The following is a 19006-nucleotide window of genomic DNA, read 5'->3' as shown; positions in this document are numbered from 1 at the left end:
TAACCTATAGGGAGTGAGACTTTAATCAGAGTTTTACTCTTAGCTATGAATTGCTAATTTATATGTGGTTCATGCCAGCAAATTCAGGGGAAAAGATTCCCAAATAGTTCTTAAGAGTTTTGCCCAAGTGATCTTCAAACTCGATGCCCATGCAATTCTAATTCAATGTTATATACATTCTGATGCAATATGATACATAAAAGAAAGGGGGGGTTGTTTGAACAATATGTTTGAAATATCTATCATTTTAAACATGCAATTTTGTGAGACTAAAAATATAATTCAGAAACACAAGTAAGGTAACAACTGCTTTCCAGATCCAGCAAAAAGAAATCAATAAACTTGACCACTATTTATGCACATTTTATTCCCACCGCTTGTAATGAAATCATGGCGGGCTGTTGTAGTACGTAAAGCAGGTGAGCTCTAGACTCAGATTGCCTGGGTTCAACTCCAGTTTCAATGTTTACAAGCTATGAGAATTGAGTATATTTCTAAACGTTCTGGGTCTTAGTTTCCTCATGTGTTAAATGAGAATCATAATTATGTCTCCATTACGAAGTTGTGGTGAGGATCAAATGAGTTATCTGAGGAAACACAAACCACTTGGCACAGTTCCTGGTTTATCATGTACATTCTTCAGATGCTGGTGAATGTAATTATACCCTGGTATGCCCTCAAATAACTGTGAGACAAAATGATAAAGTGCTATAAGAAAGGTACAGATAAAATTCTCTGGCCATACTGTCTTTCAAATTACTTTTTAATGGAAAAGTTATAAACCAGAGAAAGAAGAAAATGATGCTGGCAGGTATCCCTGCAATAACAAAGAGCAAACACAGAGAAAGAAAATCAATGGAGGATTTAAAAATGTTCTTTCTGCTTTGACATCTAACCTCCTGATTCCAATTTTTTATCAATATGATATTATAGCCACTTTTAATGATGAGATGATACAACATTTCTCTTAATCTACATTGCCCAAATGGTTCATAGAAATGAAGGTCCATGCTGTCAACATTTCTGACTAATATTTTAATTAAACCGCAACAAGCAGCCACATTCCCAGAGTGGATGTAGCATTGTGATATAGAACATAAGAAATGTAAAGTACATATCCCCTGAGGGAACATTTATATGGCCGGACCATCTCACATTTTACTTTGCTGAGGCTACAGAAAGACACAAGTGTCTGGCCCAGTGATAAAGGGAACTAAGTAAACATTGGACATTTGAAAGTTACCCCTATGGAAAGATCCTGTAAGGAGATACAGAGTAGTTTAGGGCAGTGGTTTAGGGCAGTCCTTCTCATTCTGATATGCATCTGAATCTGAGGCTCTTGCTAAAATGCAGATTCACATTTGGTAGGTCTAGGGTGGGCTTGAGAGTCTATATTTTTATCAAGCTGCCCAGTGATGCTGATTCTGCTGAGTTCTACCCTTTTGAGTAGCAAGGGTTTAGGCATAGATCCTGCTTGGGTTTTAGTGCTGCCTTTTTCTGTTAGAAGCTACATGATTGTGGCCACATAAATTAACCTTTCTTTCTGTGTGTGATTTTTTTTTAATGTGTAAGTAAGAATAAGATTAGTATCAAACTAAAATGGTTGATGTGAGGACTAAATTGATTAATGCATATAAAAAATTTTAAATGTTACCCAGTACTGAGCAAGTATTCATTATAATATTTTATGAATAACTAAAGGTTTCTCATTATAAACATTTAGCCAGTCAACAGAGATGAACATTCTACAAATTTTAATTGAGTTTAATTCACCACCATAATTTATTTCAAGCCATTAATGTCAACAATCACATTAATCTCCATCTACATCCAAAGCTTGGCATGTTGTAATTTTTCAAGTCATTGAACTTAAAAAAAAAAAGCAGCTAATTAACAATTCTTTTGGTGGTAGCTATATTCAGAGCATGAACTTGTCATGATATAGCAAGAAATTTTTCATATATTTTTTTCATGAGGAATACAACAAAATAATATCTAAATATGTTTATAAGTAACTCAAATGTATCCTGCTAGTAGCCTCACAGTATTACAGATAGTTGGTTTTCTTACCCCTTTGTATTAATCTCCTTCACAACTAAAATTATTCTATTTGTTTATTATCTGTCTCCCTCATCATGAGTTTAAACTCCATGAGGGAGGGACAATGTTTATCTTATTTTGTGTTATGTCTCCGCATCCAGCTTGCTGCTTGATATCTATTAATAAAGAAATGTTTGTAGAAATATGAAATAAATGCCTGAATATGCACCTCAGTTGTACATTCCATTCATTTACTCAAGAATACATTAAGAATCTGTGATTACATTAAGAATCTGTGATTTTTTTTTTCTGGTCATTTTCTAGGTACTGGAAATTTAGCAATGAAGAAGACATAGTCTGTATGTTTAAGGAGCTGTGGTCTAGTTGGGAACAGATATGGGAGCAAAGAATTCAATGCAAGATCAATTCCAAATGGGTAGGGGATGCATAAGGAGAGCGCTTATACATTAGAAGTAGGACTGAAATAGAGCATTCCAATTAAAGGAAAAATTCATGCACCTTCTCAAAAGTGTGAAATAGTCAGAAAAATTAGAAACCTTCAATAGAATAGGTAATGAGGAGATTAATGGTCCTGGAAATTAATGGTAGAGACAAAGGCAAGGTCCAGATCCTAGAAGGCAACATAGGTGTTTTCTATTCTGTAGCAGGTATGAGTTAGGATAGAAGGATGAGAACTTGAAAGACAAAATACTAAAAGAATAAATCTTTTCATAAGGAATACTAATAATGCTATACAGAGAGTGACTATAGCAGAGACTGTTAATTGCCTCTAAATTTCTACTCTCCTCTTCTCCTTAGAAATTGTCACCCTGTGAAAAAGTTAAATACCCTAACCACTCAGCTAGGTGTAGCCACATGACCATTTTTGATCAATGAAGGAGTTGATTCTTGTGTATAATTTCTGGAAGTGTCCTTAAAAAAGGCAACACACTCTTCTTCATGTCCCTTCCTGCTGCAGGAAATGTGATACAATGGTTGAAGCTATATAGCCCCATTTGAACCGTGAAGTAACTGAGAAATGGGTTATTGTGCTACAGTGTTAGAAGAGTTAAGACAGAATGACTTTAGATTTCTTAAACTATAGAGCACCATGCCTAGCTTTCAACTTCACTTATGTGAAGGAAGAACACTATTTCCCCACTGATTTTGCTGCTCCTATTTTGGGATTTGTATGCCACTTATATTAATTTTCAGTGTTACAAGTACAGAAATATGGAAGGGCTTCAAGAAGGATGTGACATTCAAAGTAGTTACTGAACAAAAGGAAGGAGATCATAAGGAGAGGAGGCATCAAATAAAAATAAACCTGTGCATAAAAATCACCCAGAATACAGTATTTTTAGGAAACTGGGAACTCTTCTGTGTAGTGAGAACACAGGGTATATTGCAGGAAAGTGTTGGGGAAGAGTCAGGGGGAAAAGGATGACAAGGAACCAGTAAAAAGCCTGCAATATCACACTACACAGTTTAGATTTTGTGAGGCAATTTCAGGGCCATTAAAGATCTTAAATAGTGAAATGACAGAACCATAACTGGTTTTTAGAGTAACTCAGAGGGCTATGGGAACTCAAAGAAGGACAAGCAAGAAACAGAGGTGCTGGTTCAGAGGCAACTGCAGAAATCCTGGAGAGATAGGAGGCTGGGCCTAAGAGCCTTGACAATGAGGACATGGGACAGAAAGGAGAGATATTTAGCAAACATACTATGTAATAATGAGTAACCACAAGGGTGCCTGGGTGGCTCAGTGGTTGAGCATCTGCCTTTGGCTCAGGTCATGATCCTGGGATCAAGTCCCACATTGGGTTCCCCATAGGGAGCCTGCTTCCCCCTCTGCCTATGTCTCTGCCTTTCTCTGTGTCTCTCATGAATAAATTAAAAAAGAATTAGTAACCACATAAATGCAGGGATATGAAGCAGAGGAAGTCAGGATGACTAGTAGAAATGTAGTCTGGCTTGGGCAGTTTAGTTAATGGTGATGTTATTCACCAAGACAAGGAATGAAGGAGAAACAAAGATAAATTTAAAAAAATGCAAATAGGAGTCAGGTTTTGTGAAATAGGGAGGGGAAAAACAAATGAAAAAACCCAGCAACACTGATTTCTGCACGTCTGTCTCTTTCTCCTATTCAGTTGCAGCTTACACATCACTTCCTCCAAGAAGCTTTCTCTAAATTCTTTTCTAAGGAAGCCACTGACCTCCCTGCTACCAATACCAGTATCACGACACTGTGCTGTGTTTTCTTCAGGGCACTTATTACTTCATAGCTTCTTTTTTATTTATTGTGTACCTTTACTAGAATGTAAGCTCCACGAGAGTGGACATTTTGTTTTGCTCTCATTAGTTAAAAAAAAGTGTGTCTGACACACAGTGGGCATTCGAAAACTTGTGTTATATGAATGCATCACAGTACCTAATACCAGTATAGAACTCAGAGATTGTATTAAAAAAAAAAAAAAAATATATATATATATATATATATATATATATATATATATATTGAAGGGACCAAAGCCATCACGTGAGAGGCCCCTCAGCAACAGATGACAAAGACCCTAAGCTCTAGCAATGCCCATAAAGAGATGTAAATGAATGATACAGCTGGTTAGTTGGGAGGGGTCAGAAAACCTGAGTTAGGTCCAGTTTGGCATTTACTAATGACATGCTCTTCATGAATTTTATGACGTCAAAGCATCTTTCAGTTTCCTTAGCTTTAAAAAGGACTGCTTTATCCATGAATATGTTGAGAATTAAATGAAACAACACATATGAAAGCATGTTGTTCCTCACTTTCATCCACTCTGTCCCAAAGCATTCATTCCCTATTCTTACTTATTATTTATTACACACAATGACATCACTAATGCTACTTCTAAGATCTCTTCCCAGCTCGAATTTTAACCTTAAAAGTATGTTTTGTATACTTGCAAATTTCCCGTTTACCACATCCTGGAAAAAATTTTCCCCTTTCTGTAGCTCTATGATCTTTTGTTAATGATGTATATAACCATACTGTGTGTGACCTTAGTTCCCTTTGAGTGTCTTCTTCAGTCTTTTAAGTGAGTAACTCAGCAAATTAAATTTTATTACAACTACTGAGGGGCATGGTAGCATAACGCTGTTCTTACTAATGTCCCTCACCACATGCGGTGTAACCTTGGACAAGTTAAAAATCTCTTATTTGCCTAAGATTCCCCACCTGCAAAGTTGAGATAACAATATATTTCTCAGGGTTATTGTGAGGACTGCATAAATTAATGTATGTAAAAAATTGTTAATAGTGTCTAGCTATAATTCAACAATTATTAACCACTATTATTCTTACCACTTACTAAACCATGTATGAAAATATTCAGATCATTCTCTTATCAATATTTCCAGTTTTCCTCATTTTACCAAATAAGAAATTAAAGCTCAGAGTTTAAATAACTTTAAGTTCATGCAGCTAGTGAAGTGGCAGTGCTGATATTAATTCAAGAGCCACTTTTGTTGGACACCAAGCCAATGCTCTCGGCCATGTCAACATAGTGCTTCATTTTGAAGAAGCCAGGTCATCTTGTCATGAAAGCAGACATTTATTAAACCAAATTGCCATCACATAAGCTGGCATTAAGTATACTTTTGACTGTGTACTTCTTGAGGTAGGAGCTATAGGCATTCAGAGAAGGAGAAAACTCAGTGAGATGAGTTGTCAGGGAAAGCTTCTGAAGGACCTGAATGGAGCTAGATATTTGTTTCTAATTACATTGAGCCTTAGGTTACTACAATGACCTACCTAAAGGTCAACCTCAGACCAGCTTTCAGCAGTAGTCTGGCCTGCAAATTTCTTTTCCCAGTTTTGTTGGGGGCCACAGGCAAACTGATGAAGCATAAACCATGCCTCTTTTCTTTTTTTTTTTTTTAATTAACCCAATTACAGCTCATAAATGGTGACATGTGTCAGCAGAACTATCCTTGGAGGGGTGTTTCATTAACTTGATCATGTCTGAACCTGGGGGCATGTGCCTTGCATAGACAGCTTTGTTAAGCAGTGGCTGTGGCTGTTTCCAAGTTAACAGAAGGAAAGCTCAGTTTATTACCTATAATGAGTCCACTAAACCAACCACTTGCCTTGGAAGGTCTTTTTAGACTAACAATGGATTAGAAAGATTACATACTTTAATATTCTCTTTTTTTTAAAGATTTTTTATTTATTTATTCATGAGAGGCACAGAGAGGGAGAGGCAGAGACACAGGCAGAGGGAGAAGCAGGCTCCATGCAGGGAGCCTGACATGGGACTCGATCCTGGGTCTCCAGGATCAGGCTCTGGGCTGAAGGCTGCGCTAAACCGCTGAGCCACCCGGGCTGCCCCATACTTTAATATTCTTGATGATTTATGACAGAGTCCACACTATGGTTACTGCTCCCTGCCCCCCTCAAAATAATAGGCATGTAAATGCTGGTGTCTAACTTTATAATTTCAGCTCAGATAGATTAAACTCCATTTTATAGCTCTAAATCAGTGGTATTAATCTTAGATGCACAAAAGAATCACCTGGGGAGGTTTTAAATACCCAATGTATAAGCCCAGGCTACAGTCAGGTCTACTAAGAAGAAATCTCTGTTCCTGGAATCCAGGCATCAGTATTTTTTAAGTACACCAAGAAAAGAAATATACAGCTGAGGTTGAGAACTACTGCTTCAGGGTACCAGGAAAACTATTAGCAACATGTTAAAAAATGAATAAAGATTTCCTGAGATTATTTTTAAAGAGGTACTGATTATGAAGGGCTATTGTTGGCTTTCAGAATGCTGTTTGACCTATCTGGCTTTGTTATTTCATGACTATTTTTCCCTCATATGACTCTCATTAGATAACTATTCTCTGAGTTTCATACTCCTGAATTTTCAAAATAATATACCTCTGGGCAAAACATCATTTGGAGCACTTGGTAGAAATCAGGATAATCAAAATATATTTTTATTAAAAAGCTGTTTGTGAAGCAGCAGCTATGCTTTTTCACTATAGGAAAAGCTCATAAAGGTTCATTTTGCTATTCAAATATTCAAACAAACTTAGAACTTGTAAGTGAAGGAAAACATCTTAGGTCTGAGATATGATACGCTTAGAAAAGAGAAAACACTAGGGGAAGTCAACTATTGAAAGCCACATGGTAGAGAGCTCCCAGTATGAATTGATGTGAAACAATGACTCTTTGTCTTAGACCCTGTTGTTTGGACAAGGGAGACTGAATCACTTTGGTGTTTTGAAGACAAGTCATCAAGAATTTTTTTCTCCAAATGTGATTATTTTTAAAGACCAATTTCTTCCACAAAAAATCAGAGATCAGAGGTAATTGATTGCTATCTGCTAGGTTCTCTATTAAGTGCTTCATCTTCAATAATTCATTTAATGCATAAATCCAAGAGGTAAATGATGTTGTCTTATTTTATATGTGAGGAAACTGAGCCATTGAACCCGTGGTAATTTGCCCAGTGTCACAGGACTAGTAGGTGGACCAAGAAGGATATAAATTTATACCTGCCAGACAATAAAACCAATCCCTACAGTCAATATCACAGACTTTTCAGAAAGAAAGATAATTAGCCACAAAGAGAAAGACAGTTTTTTTTTTCTAAAAAGTCTATATCTTGACAATGAACTAAAAAAGGATGAATAGCAATGGAAAGAGGCTTTGAATGTCTTCAAATAGTGATGTGTGGGCACCAAAGGAAGGATTTATATTGGAATAGTCATAAGAGACAAGGTATCTGTCCAGCTGCTCAGAGAATAAGTAGCTATAGTTACCTCTCAAGAATTTGTACCTGAAAAATATCAGTGTAGAAAAGTTTTGGTATTTCTGCTTTTTTTAAAGTTTGAAATAGGATTTTCTTTAAGCTTCATTTCAATAATACTCTTAAAATCAAGGGAAGATCATGTCTTTTAAGTCATTACTCTTTATTATTATACTCTTTTTTTCTTCTATTTGATCTCACCCAACTAACCATGATCTGCTTTATGATATATGCTGCCTGCATTTTCTTTCAAAAAATGTGAAAAAGAACAAATATTTTTTAAAGCAAAAATACTAACAAATTTAATGGGCTCTCCAACTCATTAGAATACTACAATATTTGGTACAAGGTAAGCAACAGGATTAGAATGATCCATGAGAATTTAGTCTTTGCAGGAAAAGAAAGACTACATAGGGAGGCAAATAACTGGATCACCGTGATCTACATGTAAAACAAGATAGCACAGGGATCATCTTTTCTTTTGTAAGGCTTTTAAAAAATATTTATTATTGAAGTATAGTTGACATGCAATGCTATATTAATTTCAGGTGTACAAGATAATGATTCAGCTATTCTATACATTACTCAATACTCACCATGATAAGTGTTCCTTCCCCCGCTGTCCCTCTCATAACCACCAGTTTGTTCTTTTTGTGAGTCTATTTTGTTTTTGTTTTTTTAGTGGTTGCTTTTTTAAAAAAAATTAGATTCTACATATAAGTGAAATCATATAGTATTTGTCTTTCTCTGTCTTACTTTATTTAGCATAATATCCTCTAAGTCCATTCATGTTGCTACAAATGTGTATGTGTGTGCGTGTGTATGTGTGTGTATGTGTTTATGTGTACCATGTCTTTACCCATTTATCTATCAATGGACACTTAGGTGTAGTTTTCATATCTTGGCTATGGTAAATAATGCTGTAAGAAACTTAGGGGTGTGCATATCTTTTTGAATGAGTGTTTTTATTTCATTTGGTAAATTCTCAATAGTGGAATTACATATAATAAATATAATATGTAACCATCTACCGTTGCAGCTAAGTATGGCTTTGTATCTAAGTTCTAACTCTTAGGATATAAAGGGAAATCATGTTTTAAAGGGAGAAACCATGCCCATCTCTCTGTACTTCTTTCAACGTGTTCCTTGACATGTCATTACGTGACTGTGTACCCAAAGACAATATCCAAGGGTGGTAGAGCAAAAGATAAGGTTTTTGGGTCCCATCTCTTTAAGACTTGGAGAGCAGAACAGACATTCCAGTTCTGAACCACCCACTTATAGACTGTTATATGTGAAATACATTCCTATCTCGCAAAAGCACTGTTATTTTGCTCTCTGTTAAATGTAACTGAAAATATATGCTAAATAATGCACCATGAAAGATAGTTAATACTCTCTCTACTTACAGATAGGGGAAGAGAGTCAGAGAAGTTAGTTTTCCAAGGTTACCCAGCTAGTATATGTTAGAATAAAAAACAAACAAACCCAGAGTCTACCCTCTTTTCACTAAAGCAGGCAATCCCCTGTGAGTTAAATACTATGGAATCAAGGAAGAATGAGACATTAATTTTTGTCTAGAGGAATTAACTAGGGCTTCCTGCTGGAGGAAGCAGTTTAATGAGATATTAAAAAATGGGTGTGGAGGAAAAGATACTCTGAGCTGATTAACAAAGTAAACACAGGCAAAGAGATAAAGAGATATAGAAAAAACTCAAGAAAAGCTTAGTGGTTCATTGCATTAATTGATCACTATTGTTTCTTGGCTTTATTCATTCAACATATATTTCAGGGTATCTACCACATGGACAGACACAAACCAGGTCCTAGAGGTATAGCGGTAAAAAAAAAAAAAAAAAAAAAAAAAAAAAGTCTATAAATTCCCAAATACATGAGAAGATGATACCACTGGCAATGCCTACAGGATAAAGTCCAAATCGCATATCAAGCAAATAAGACCTTCACAATCAAATTAAACCCTACCTTCCCAATCTCATGTTCTGTGACTGCTCTATACTTCAGCCTCACAGAATTCCATATAAATGAGTTTCTGTTCTCTGACCATTGCACATATAGGTCCTTCTTCCTAGAATGCCTTTTCCCTACCCTGCCTAAAAACATGTTACTTAATTTTTAAAAGCCAGCTAAAATTCTACCTTTCTTTGACTTCCTCAAGTACAATGGTGCTTTATACCATGTTCTCCTAAAGCAGTTTCTTCACATCTTCATTCATTTATTCATTCAGCCAGCCAACCAACCTAGCAAAAAATATGCCAGGTTATAGAGATAAGAAAGTGGTAAAAGTGGAGCCTTTTTTCTTGTGCTTATGGAGTTTACACCTTAGGAAGAAACACTGGGCATTAAATAGTTACACTGCAATGTGACAACTTCTTTGAAAAGAAAGAATCTGAACTGGAAGCACACAACAGGAACACCATGCCTAACCTCAGCTTCCCAGAAGAAGCATTATTTAAGCTGAATCCCTTAGGATGCATAGGAGTGAGTCAGGCAGAGAAAGGCAAGGAGTGTTGTTTTTTTGTTTTTTTGTTTGTTTGTTTGTTTGTTTGTTTGTTTGTTTTTCAAGGAGTATTTTAATAGCATGTGCCAGAACTAAGTATTGTCCACTAGGCTCCATTAGACTATGAAAGTCAATGTTTTTATTTTTTAATTTTTTATTTATTTTTATTTTTATTTATTTATTTATTTTTTTGTCAATGTTTTTAAAAAGCATCCCAAGTGATTTAACACCACCACTACCACCACAAAGATTAAATGCTGGCTCAGGTTAATATTAAATGTGCTACCATTGTACTTTTGTGAATCCTTATAGTTTTGTCTTTCCTCTATGTGGTATTTCCTCTCCCATCCTTCACTTCCACTTCAGTCCAGTATTCAAAAGCTTCCTGGGATCCTCACTAGTAGCTCCCAAGCTCCCAAACTTCAGTATGCATAAGATTCACCTGGGATGCTTGTAAAAACACATATTCCTTGCCCATACTCTAAGATTCTGATTCTGTTGATCTGGGGTAGAGTGGGAAATTCTGTAATAACCTGCCGGATAAGATCTGATGTTACCAGTTTACAGACCACATCTTAAGTAGCAGTTCTTTTTTTTTTTTTTTTTTTTAAGATTTAATATATTTATTAGAAACACAGATTGAGAGAGAGAGAGAGGCAGAGACACAGGCAGAGGGAGAAGCAGGCTCCAAGCAGGGAGCCTGACGTGGGACTCGATCCCAGTTCTCCAGGATCACGCTCTGGGCTGAAGTCGGTGCTAAATTGCTGAGCCACCAAGGCTGCCCTTAATTTGCAGTTCTGTAGAGAAATTATACAAAGACATCTCAGAATTATTTTCCCTTGTTCTTAGACCTGCTCTGCCAGGTTGAGTTCCTTGGAACAAAAGTGGCTCTTTTGCCTGGGTATAAGGGGCATGTACCTTCAGAGGAACCATTACCAGAAAGAAGGGCATGTGTGGTAACTCTTACCCATCAGTCACATAGTCCACCTGGACAATTGTTATATTTTCTCATTGCCACCTCCCCGACCTAGACTGTGTAGGGATTTCCCAATGGAAGAGGAATTACTAGTAGAGTAGCCCGCAAACTGCCTTCTCTAAGAGCACTCCAGGGGAAAAAGATAAAAGTAGATTGTGAATGGGTAAATAGGTCAGGTTTTCTATTTATTTTGTGATTTAAAAATATTCATTTAAGTCTATTTAGACTTAAAGCCAGCCAAAATTAGTTTTATAATTTCACAAAAAAAAAAAAAATGATGAATCACTGAACCATTAAAAAAGCTTTCAGCAATTGCTTACATTAACTTCCATGTGTATCATGTATGAGAGTCTTGAAAGTTAATAAGCTTTTAAGAGCCATGAGGATAGGGACCATGTCTTTCACATGAACATACCCCACAACTCCCTAGGAGAGTTACAACTATTTAGATAATTTGAAAATACTTAACTCTAAAAAGGATAAAATGAAACCAACTCACAAAAGCAGAGAGGATAATTTTGATGATTAATTAGGTAATAAATATAAAGCACCTAAAAATACTGGTTCCTTGATAAACATTAGCTTCCCCCCCTTCTGTTTTCTTTATTATTATTATTATTATTATTATTATTATTATTATTAATTATCTAAATCAGCTTTGTCTCATAGAACTCTCTGGAATGATGGATTCTATAACTAGCTATGCTGGCTACTGAACATTTAAAATATAGCTAGTACAAATTAGAAACTGATTTTGATTTTATATTATTTTAATTAAATTTAAATAATTACATGAGACTTGTAGCTACTGTCTTGGAGAACACAGATTTAGAAGCAAGCATGACAGGGGATCCCTGGGTGGCTCAGTGGTTTAGCGCCTGCCTTCAGCCCAGGGCGTGACCCTAGAGTCCTGGGATCGTGTCCCACATCAGGCTTCCTTAATGGAGCCTGCTTCTCCCTCTGCCTGTGTCTCTGCCTCTCTCTGTGTCTCCCATGAATGAATAAATAAAATCTTAAAAAAAAAAAAAAAAAGAAGCAAGCATGACATAGAAGTTGGTAATTAAGTTTGTCAATTTGTTGAACTGAATTGGATGCATCCTTTTTCATACAGATATGCATATGTTTAAGGTGATGAGTGAAAGGAGCAGGCACCCCAAGGGCAGGCCAAAAGGTGTAGTGAAAGAACAAAGACAGAGGATCCAAGGCAAAAAAAAATTTCTGTCATATTGATCAATGCTTCTCACACTTTAATATGCATACAGATTACTGGGTTCTTGTTAAAGACACAGATTCTGATTTAGTAGGTCTTGAAAGAACCTTAGATTCTACGCTCACAAGGTCCCAAGTAATAGCAATGTTGTTTGTCAAAGAGTCCATTTCAAGGAGCAAAGATCTAGATGTAAATAGACCAATGGACCAGCATAACTGGTATTGGATCTACCTCTGAACTAGTTATGGCATCTGCATTCTTGACTCAGTAGTTCTAGACTGAATCCCAGAAATGCTCCATTTTATTAAAGGCACACCATCCCCATCAATCTTGTGATGAACATTTATTACACACCTTCTATATATACTAGAAAGAATACTCATAACAACTCCTGTGGGGCAAATATTATCATTCCCATTTACAAATACTAAAGCAAGTTTAGATAGATAATTTGACTTAACCAAAACTCACACAAGTACTATCAGAGGTGGGCTCGGAACCAGTTGCTCTTGAATCCAAATCCTAGTCTTTCTCATAAAATCTTGTTATTCAAAGTGTGGTGTACAATTGAATATCAGCCTCACTTGGAGCTTTCTGGGAAATGCAGACTTTCAGGCCCCATCCCAGACCTACTGAATCAGAATCTGCTTTTTACGATTTCCAGGTCATTAATATTTGAAAAGCACTAATATACACCATCTTTACCTTTATAGAGCAAAGTAACAAGTGGAAGAGCAGAGGATCCGCTGATTGTGGCAGCTAAGAAATGGATTTAGACTGGCCAGGGTTGACTTTAGAATAAATATTGATAGCTTTGCCTCTATTGCTAAATTCTCATTGCCTCATGGGCACAGTTTAAGCCAAAATTAAAACTGTTTTCTGGTAGTAAGGATTTTTTAGTTTTGAATAACACTATATTTCCAACAGATAAAAACATCAACAATATGGTTTTAACAGTGTTCATGGGGGAAGAAAAACACAAGAAAGAAATATACCTGTTTACTGAAAGGTAAGTGTATTAAATCAGCAAAGTCTTCTAAAATATCTTAACATTATTAATCACTACCAGGATGCTTCAAACAAACAAACATAATTCTGTTTCCTCTCTCTTCATGGGTAATACTGAAAAACTATCCAATTAAGAGTAAGAGTAGCCTGAATCAAAAAGGTCTGTTATTGTACAAAGTGACTCAGAGGAATTAATGTGTAACTTGCCCTGCTCTGTGACCAACTGCTTGGTCATCCCACTTCTGCAATACAGCAGCTTCCTCCTCAGAGAGCTTTTACCCTGAGCTTCCTGCTGCTGGAATCATTCAGAAATGCCATTTAAACCTTGGTTAACAACACCTCTTAGTTTCAAGCCCATTCTTTGGCTCCTGAATGAACCACATTTCTAATTTGATTGTTTCTCTCCATCCCTGAACCCACGTCATCCTTTATTTTCTCTCATCCCCCACTCTTCTTTACACCTTTTACTATACTGTTAACTTTTCTTAGGCCATTTTATTCCCTTGAGACCACTTTTTGGTCTTCTGTCCTAGAAACATAGCTACATCTATATCCAATGACCTTTCACATTTGAAGTTCTCTATAAAAATCTCTCTGATAATACTGATATTATGATTGTTTTCAAATAACTTTTACATAAATAATCTTCTTGGAAGTCAAATACAGTGGGTGATACTATTAAGGATCTTCTCTTTTTTTTTTTTTTTTTTTTTTACAATCTAACCCCTCTTTCTTTTCTCTGTTCTATTTCTCTCACTCCCTCACTTTCTTGGGAGGTTTTCCAACTCAGTCCTGGAATTTCTGGAACAAATTTCCTTGTCTCCATTGTTATTTTTCTCTCTAGAAGCAAAGTTTCAGACAACAAAGTGTCTCAAAGAAAAGTAAGGTCATTGTACTGTCAATACATGCTAGATGTTTCTTTTGTTTCTGAATAGTATCCCTTAAACATCCTTAATAATCTCACTTCCCATCATTTGAAGATACTCACTGTCCCTTGGTTGCACATCAAAAACTGTTATGTGGAGTAAAAGTAAATGATAGATTGAGCTCTACCATTTACTAGTTGGGCTAGAATATTTGTATCTGTAAAATGAGAGGTTTGCATTCAATGGATCCTAAGTTACTTAACAAGAGTTTAAACTCATGATTCTTGAGTATACCACTTCCCACAGCATATTTTCAGAAAACAAATCAAAATATAACCACTATGAAATGCACTCTAGAGAAGTAAGGGTGGGAGGAAGCATCCTAGAATCTCTCTGGTTAATTTTATTTTTCTAGAGTAGAGATAATTTTTTTTTTTTTGATGGAGTTCAATATAGGACTCTGACAGGTCTGCTGAAGGCTAGAAGTATGTTAGAAGAGGCTCCCACATCAGTTGACTGCAGAGTACCAAGAGGGTAACGTGTTACCTTTTCACTAAGCCTTTAGGGATGTGGACAGATCATATGCAGGATCCATTCAGTCTGAATTCTTTAACAACACAGAATTTTCAGCAGCTGTCATAAGACAATATTTAACATACAATGGGGAATAAAAAGAATACTGAGTGAAAAATGTAAACTACAGAGTGTTGAAATGATAATTTGCTTCTACTTTCTTTGCTTTTTCTTGAATGATTTTAATCTTCACTTAGGGACTTCTGCTTTGCAGGAGAGGTGGGACTATACCATATGTAAGGTCTTATTCAACCTTATTACATCATGACATCATGCAAGAGTGAATTTATTTGAAGCATTTTTACATAAGAACCTCAGTGACCCCCTCTTTGTTAACAGCAGACCCTCTACGAGCTCTAATAACCCTTAACTTACTGTCCTAAAATAAAAAGGGCAGAAATCTCTTTAAATATTTTTTATGTGTTTATTAAACACTTAAAAATTTCCTTTGGCCACAGATTTCCTCTAGTTATTCAATTGCTATTTGCATGCATGCAAAAGAATTGTTTCCATGAGGACAATATATTTCTAGAATCAAATTTGCTAATTAGCAAAATTAATACATTTACTTGTAATGAAATTATTTGTCATAAATATAATAATGTAAAAATTTGTCATTTAGGTAATATTTTTAAAGAAAGAAATATTCTTATACAATATGAGTGAAATCCTCTGGGAGCTCTGAGATCGTTTTTCATTAAATAGACCTGAAATTATACGAACAACTAGAACATGAAAAAGAAAAGAGGAAAACAAAGTATAGAACATTGAGGAATGAGAAAATAGACTGCAAACAGAACAGTGATTTGTTCAAGGTTACCCAGTAAGTCAGAAACAAAGAGGAGAGTTGGGCCCACGCCAAGACTCAAAGTATATCTACATTAATGGCTACATGCTAATTCTCCCATTTTCAATAGATGATGTATTCATATTTGGGTAATACAGTCATATTTACCATTTTCCAGGGTCTAGCATGTGTTACTTCATAAGTATTTATTATTTAGTTAAAATTATAAATAAACACTATGAACCAGAAGTTAACAAAGCATAATTTCACATACATAATTTCATTTCATCCCTACAATCATCTCTGAGGTAGGTATTATAATTCCTGTATTAAAGATTAATTTAGATCCAGAAAAATTAAATGAGTTGCTGAAGAAAACATTGCCATGAGACACTTTGGGACATTTTTACCATACCAAGCTACTCAGAAAACTTCTCTAAAGATCCTACTTTTAAGGAAGCTCAAAGAGGTTTTTCATTAAGCACAAAAAAATTGAAGATTAAAAAAAAGAACTCAAAGTCACATACAAAGTTGATATTTAGGGAATAGAAAGTGATTTTATTAACTTATATGTGGCTGATTTTACTAGCTATTTAGTTGGGTTATCAATTAAGCATGTCTGCAGAAAATCCTTAGATTCTATTGGTAGATTATTTGTACATGAAGGCATCTGGTAGTTAAGGCACGAGAATCCTAACAGAACGCTTTGAAATAATACAGATCTACCACAAGAAAGCAGTCCTACTTACAAAATCAAGACTCTGTGTTCCATGTCTACTTCAAAGCACTGCTCATCTATCTGCTTTTGCCAATGGATATAGAATACAAATTTACTAGAGTGAAAACACAGAATTCCTTAGAATACATGGTTCCTTGCGCCAGAGGTATTGGAGCTTCTATGACAAGCTGTCTTCCACCCAAAGTCACATGTAGCAGAGGAGAAAGCATACTTATTTTCCCTAAGCTGAGAGGCCGAAAACAAGGGAGGGAAGGAAGAAATATAAGCAGCTTCCTGATAGGAGTGAAGTAAGATCTCAAACTCTTTAGCCAGGCTATCTACATTCATTCTTGGCTCTCCTTCGAACTGTGCAACCTTGAAAAGGTTAATTCTTTATGACTCAGTTTTCTTATCTGTAATATAGAGAAATTAATAGAACCTATCTTATAGGGTTGTTCTAAGGCTTAAGTTAATATTTGTTAAGTGCTTAGTTTCAGGTGTACAGTAATCCCAATAATAATAATGCTTGACAAATGAAGATAGGAAGAGTGAGAGACAGAATAGTGGATGCTATGTGTCTTTAATGCATTGCTTTGCTTCTTTCTAATGGAGGCCTCTTCTTTTCACAGCTGGGGCCACTGATTTCTCCCAGTGAGCTTTTAACCCCATTTCTTGTCTGACCCTAAACGACTTGTTCAGAAGGATTTAAGAAGACCTAGCTCAGTAGTTCAGGTGAGTCAGCATCAAGTCAAGCTTGCTGTTATTCTTGTCCTGACCTTGTGTCCCAGTTTTAGTCACTTGTTCCTGTAATCAAGACCCAACCTTCTATTCCAGTTCTAGCATTCTGCTCCCCTGTGGGTGAGTCCTAGCTTAGAGGATCTGCTCAGGATCTCCAGTTCCTCTGAGGCAGACGCCTCCCAAAAGACAGCCTCTGGACTGGACACACATTGTTTGGCATATGGTGCATGAACTCTGGAAAATCAGTTGCCTATATTTAAAAAATCCAAACTTTTACATAAAAATTCAGATTTCCAATTTCTCTGGAAAAATTAGATGATCTGGCAGGACTTGGTCCCTAATTTCCCATTGGTAGCAATCCACTGGAGCCAAGTGGAGCTGCCCCCTTTGGTAGGCCATGTGCTCTCTATTCCCTATTGTCCCCATGACTCCTGTTCCATTTGTTTCTGTGAGTTACTAGGTCCTTGTAGGCATTTGAGTTAAGGTATCTAAGATTCAGAATAGCTGATACTTACCAAACATTTACTTTATGCCAGTATTCTTTTAAGTGATTCACAAGTTTATTCATTTAATCAAAGACCAGGAATCTGTTTGTTCTTATTCATTATCCCTGCAGTTCTCCTGCTTCAAATTCTATCTGCATACACCTGTGTCTGTCCCATCTTCCCAAATCACTATTTTCTATCCTTTACCTAGGGCCACTCATAGAGCCTTGTTGGGCCTCCATAATGTCAACCACCCATCGACATTGTGGCCATTGCCACTCGAATCTCCCCTGCCCAGGTGAACTTTGTTGTCGAGAATTTTGACCATAAGGGTGGCTGTATTTCAGGTACAGAATCCCAGGCTTTACTGAGCTGCCTGAGCCTAGATATCTATCTCATGCTCTAGGCTTTCATAAAACCACACATTTCATTATATATAAGTAAACTACCCCTTATAAAAATCTGTTATAACTCTTGTTAGAAGTCCAGCAAAATCCACCAAATGTTTATTGATAGCTTACTTGTGAAAGTGATTTGAATATTCCTTAATAAGAAACCCAAAGAAGTTTATCCATTTCTTCCACAAGCAATTCAATATATTTTCAGGAAATTTCAATATCTTTTTAGGAAACATTATTTGAACAGAGTCGGCTTGTTTGTTTTCTCAGGATGTGCCCTTGGGCTTTACAAAACAATGGATGAAAGAGAAACTATTTGCATGACTAAGCCAAGATTTAGCAAATATCAAAACAAAACTCACAAAACTCATTTTACATATTTCGTAAGATTATCTGGATTGGGTTAAACTGAATATGTATTGAACTTTAAATTTAGCTGATTAAGTTCTAACATAATTTTTAAAGAAAGTCTTAATAAAAATGCTACTTACATAAGGAATCGTGTCCAAAGTATCTGTGTTGACAATTATAGGAGCAGGGCTGGCCTAAAAAAGAGAAACAGAAAAAAAAAATAAGTAACAAGTAGTCTATTCTGAGATAAGATCTGTTAAATGTATTTAACATTTCAATGGTTCAATGGTATTTCTTGAGGACCTGTAAAGGCGCTGTGTCAGGATTTTGAGGGATAAACGAAATATCTTGGAGCTCGCTGCAACCACCTCCTTCAAATATGTTTGCTACATTTACTACGTAATGAAATGAAGTAAGCAGTTGAATTGTACTCATTTTCTCTTAAATTCTACCCAACAGTAGGAGGTGAGGATTTGAGCTGTGTGTATGAGGTAAGAATTTCTAATAAGTTGGGTGACAGTTAAAATGTATAGAATTCCTTAAT

The 19006-nt window shown here is 36.0% G+C and overlaps 1 protein-coding gene and 1 long non-coding RNA gene across 34 annotated transcripts in view; one reads left to right on the top strand and one right to left on the bottom strand.

Moving 5' to 3' along the window:
* Nucleotides 1–19006, bottom strand: part of DLG2 (discs large MAGUK scaffold protein 2) — a 1987603-nt gene that overhangs the window by 692866 nt on the left and 1275731 nt on the right. For all 29 annotated transcript variants that reach the window (XM_038568427.1, XM_038568453.1, XM_038568428.1 and 26 more), the window contains one exon: nt 18603–18656. In XM_038568427.1, the coding sequence (XP_038424355.1) occupies nt 18603–18656 (54 nt within the window). The remainder of the gene's footprint in view (nt 1–18602; nt 18657–19006) is intronic.
* The window catches only part of LOC102153013, a 104720-nt gene that overhangs the window by 24854 nt on the left and 60860 nt on the right, over nt 1–19006 (top strand). For 4 of the 5 annotated variants that reach the window (XR_005375588.1, XR_005375584.1, XR_005375585.1 and 1 more), the window contains exons 2-4: nt 13466–13547; nt 17120–17222; nt 18922–18953. This is a non-coding gene — a long non-coding RNA (uncharacterized LOC102153013). The remainder of the gene's footprint in view (nt 1–13465; nt 13548–17119; nt 17223–18921; nt 18954–19006) is intronic. The other variant, XR_005375587.1, reaches the window with a different exon arrangement.

The sequence above is a fragment of the Canis lupus genome, chromosome 21, assembly GCF_011100685.1.
Source record: "Canis lupus familiaris isolate Mischka breed German Shepherd chromosome 21, alternate assembly UU_Cfam_GSD_1.0, whole genome shotgun sequence".
NCBI classification, from domain to species: Eukaryota; Metazoa; Chordata; class Mammalia; order Carnivora; family Canidae; genus Canis; species Canis lupus.
Note: the sequence above shows the minus strand (reverse complement) of the source record. Positions and strands in the feature narration are given on the sequence as shown.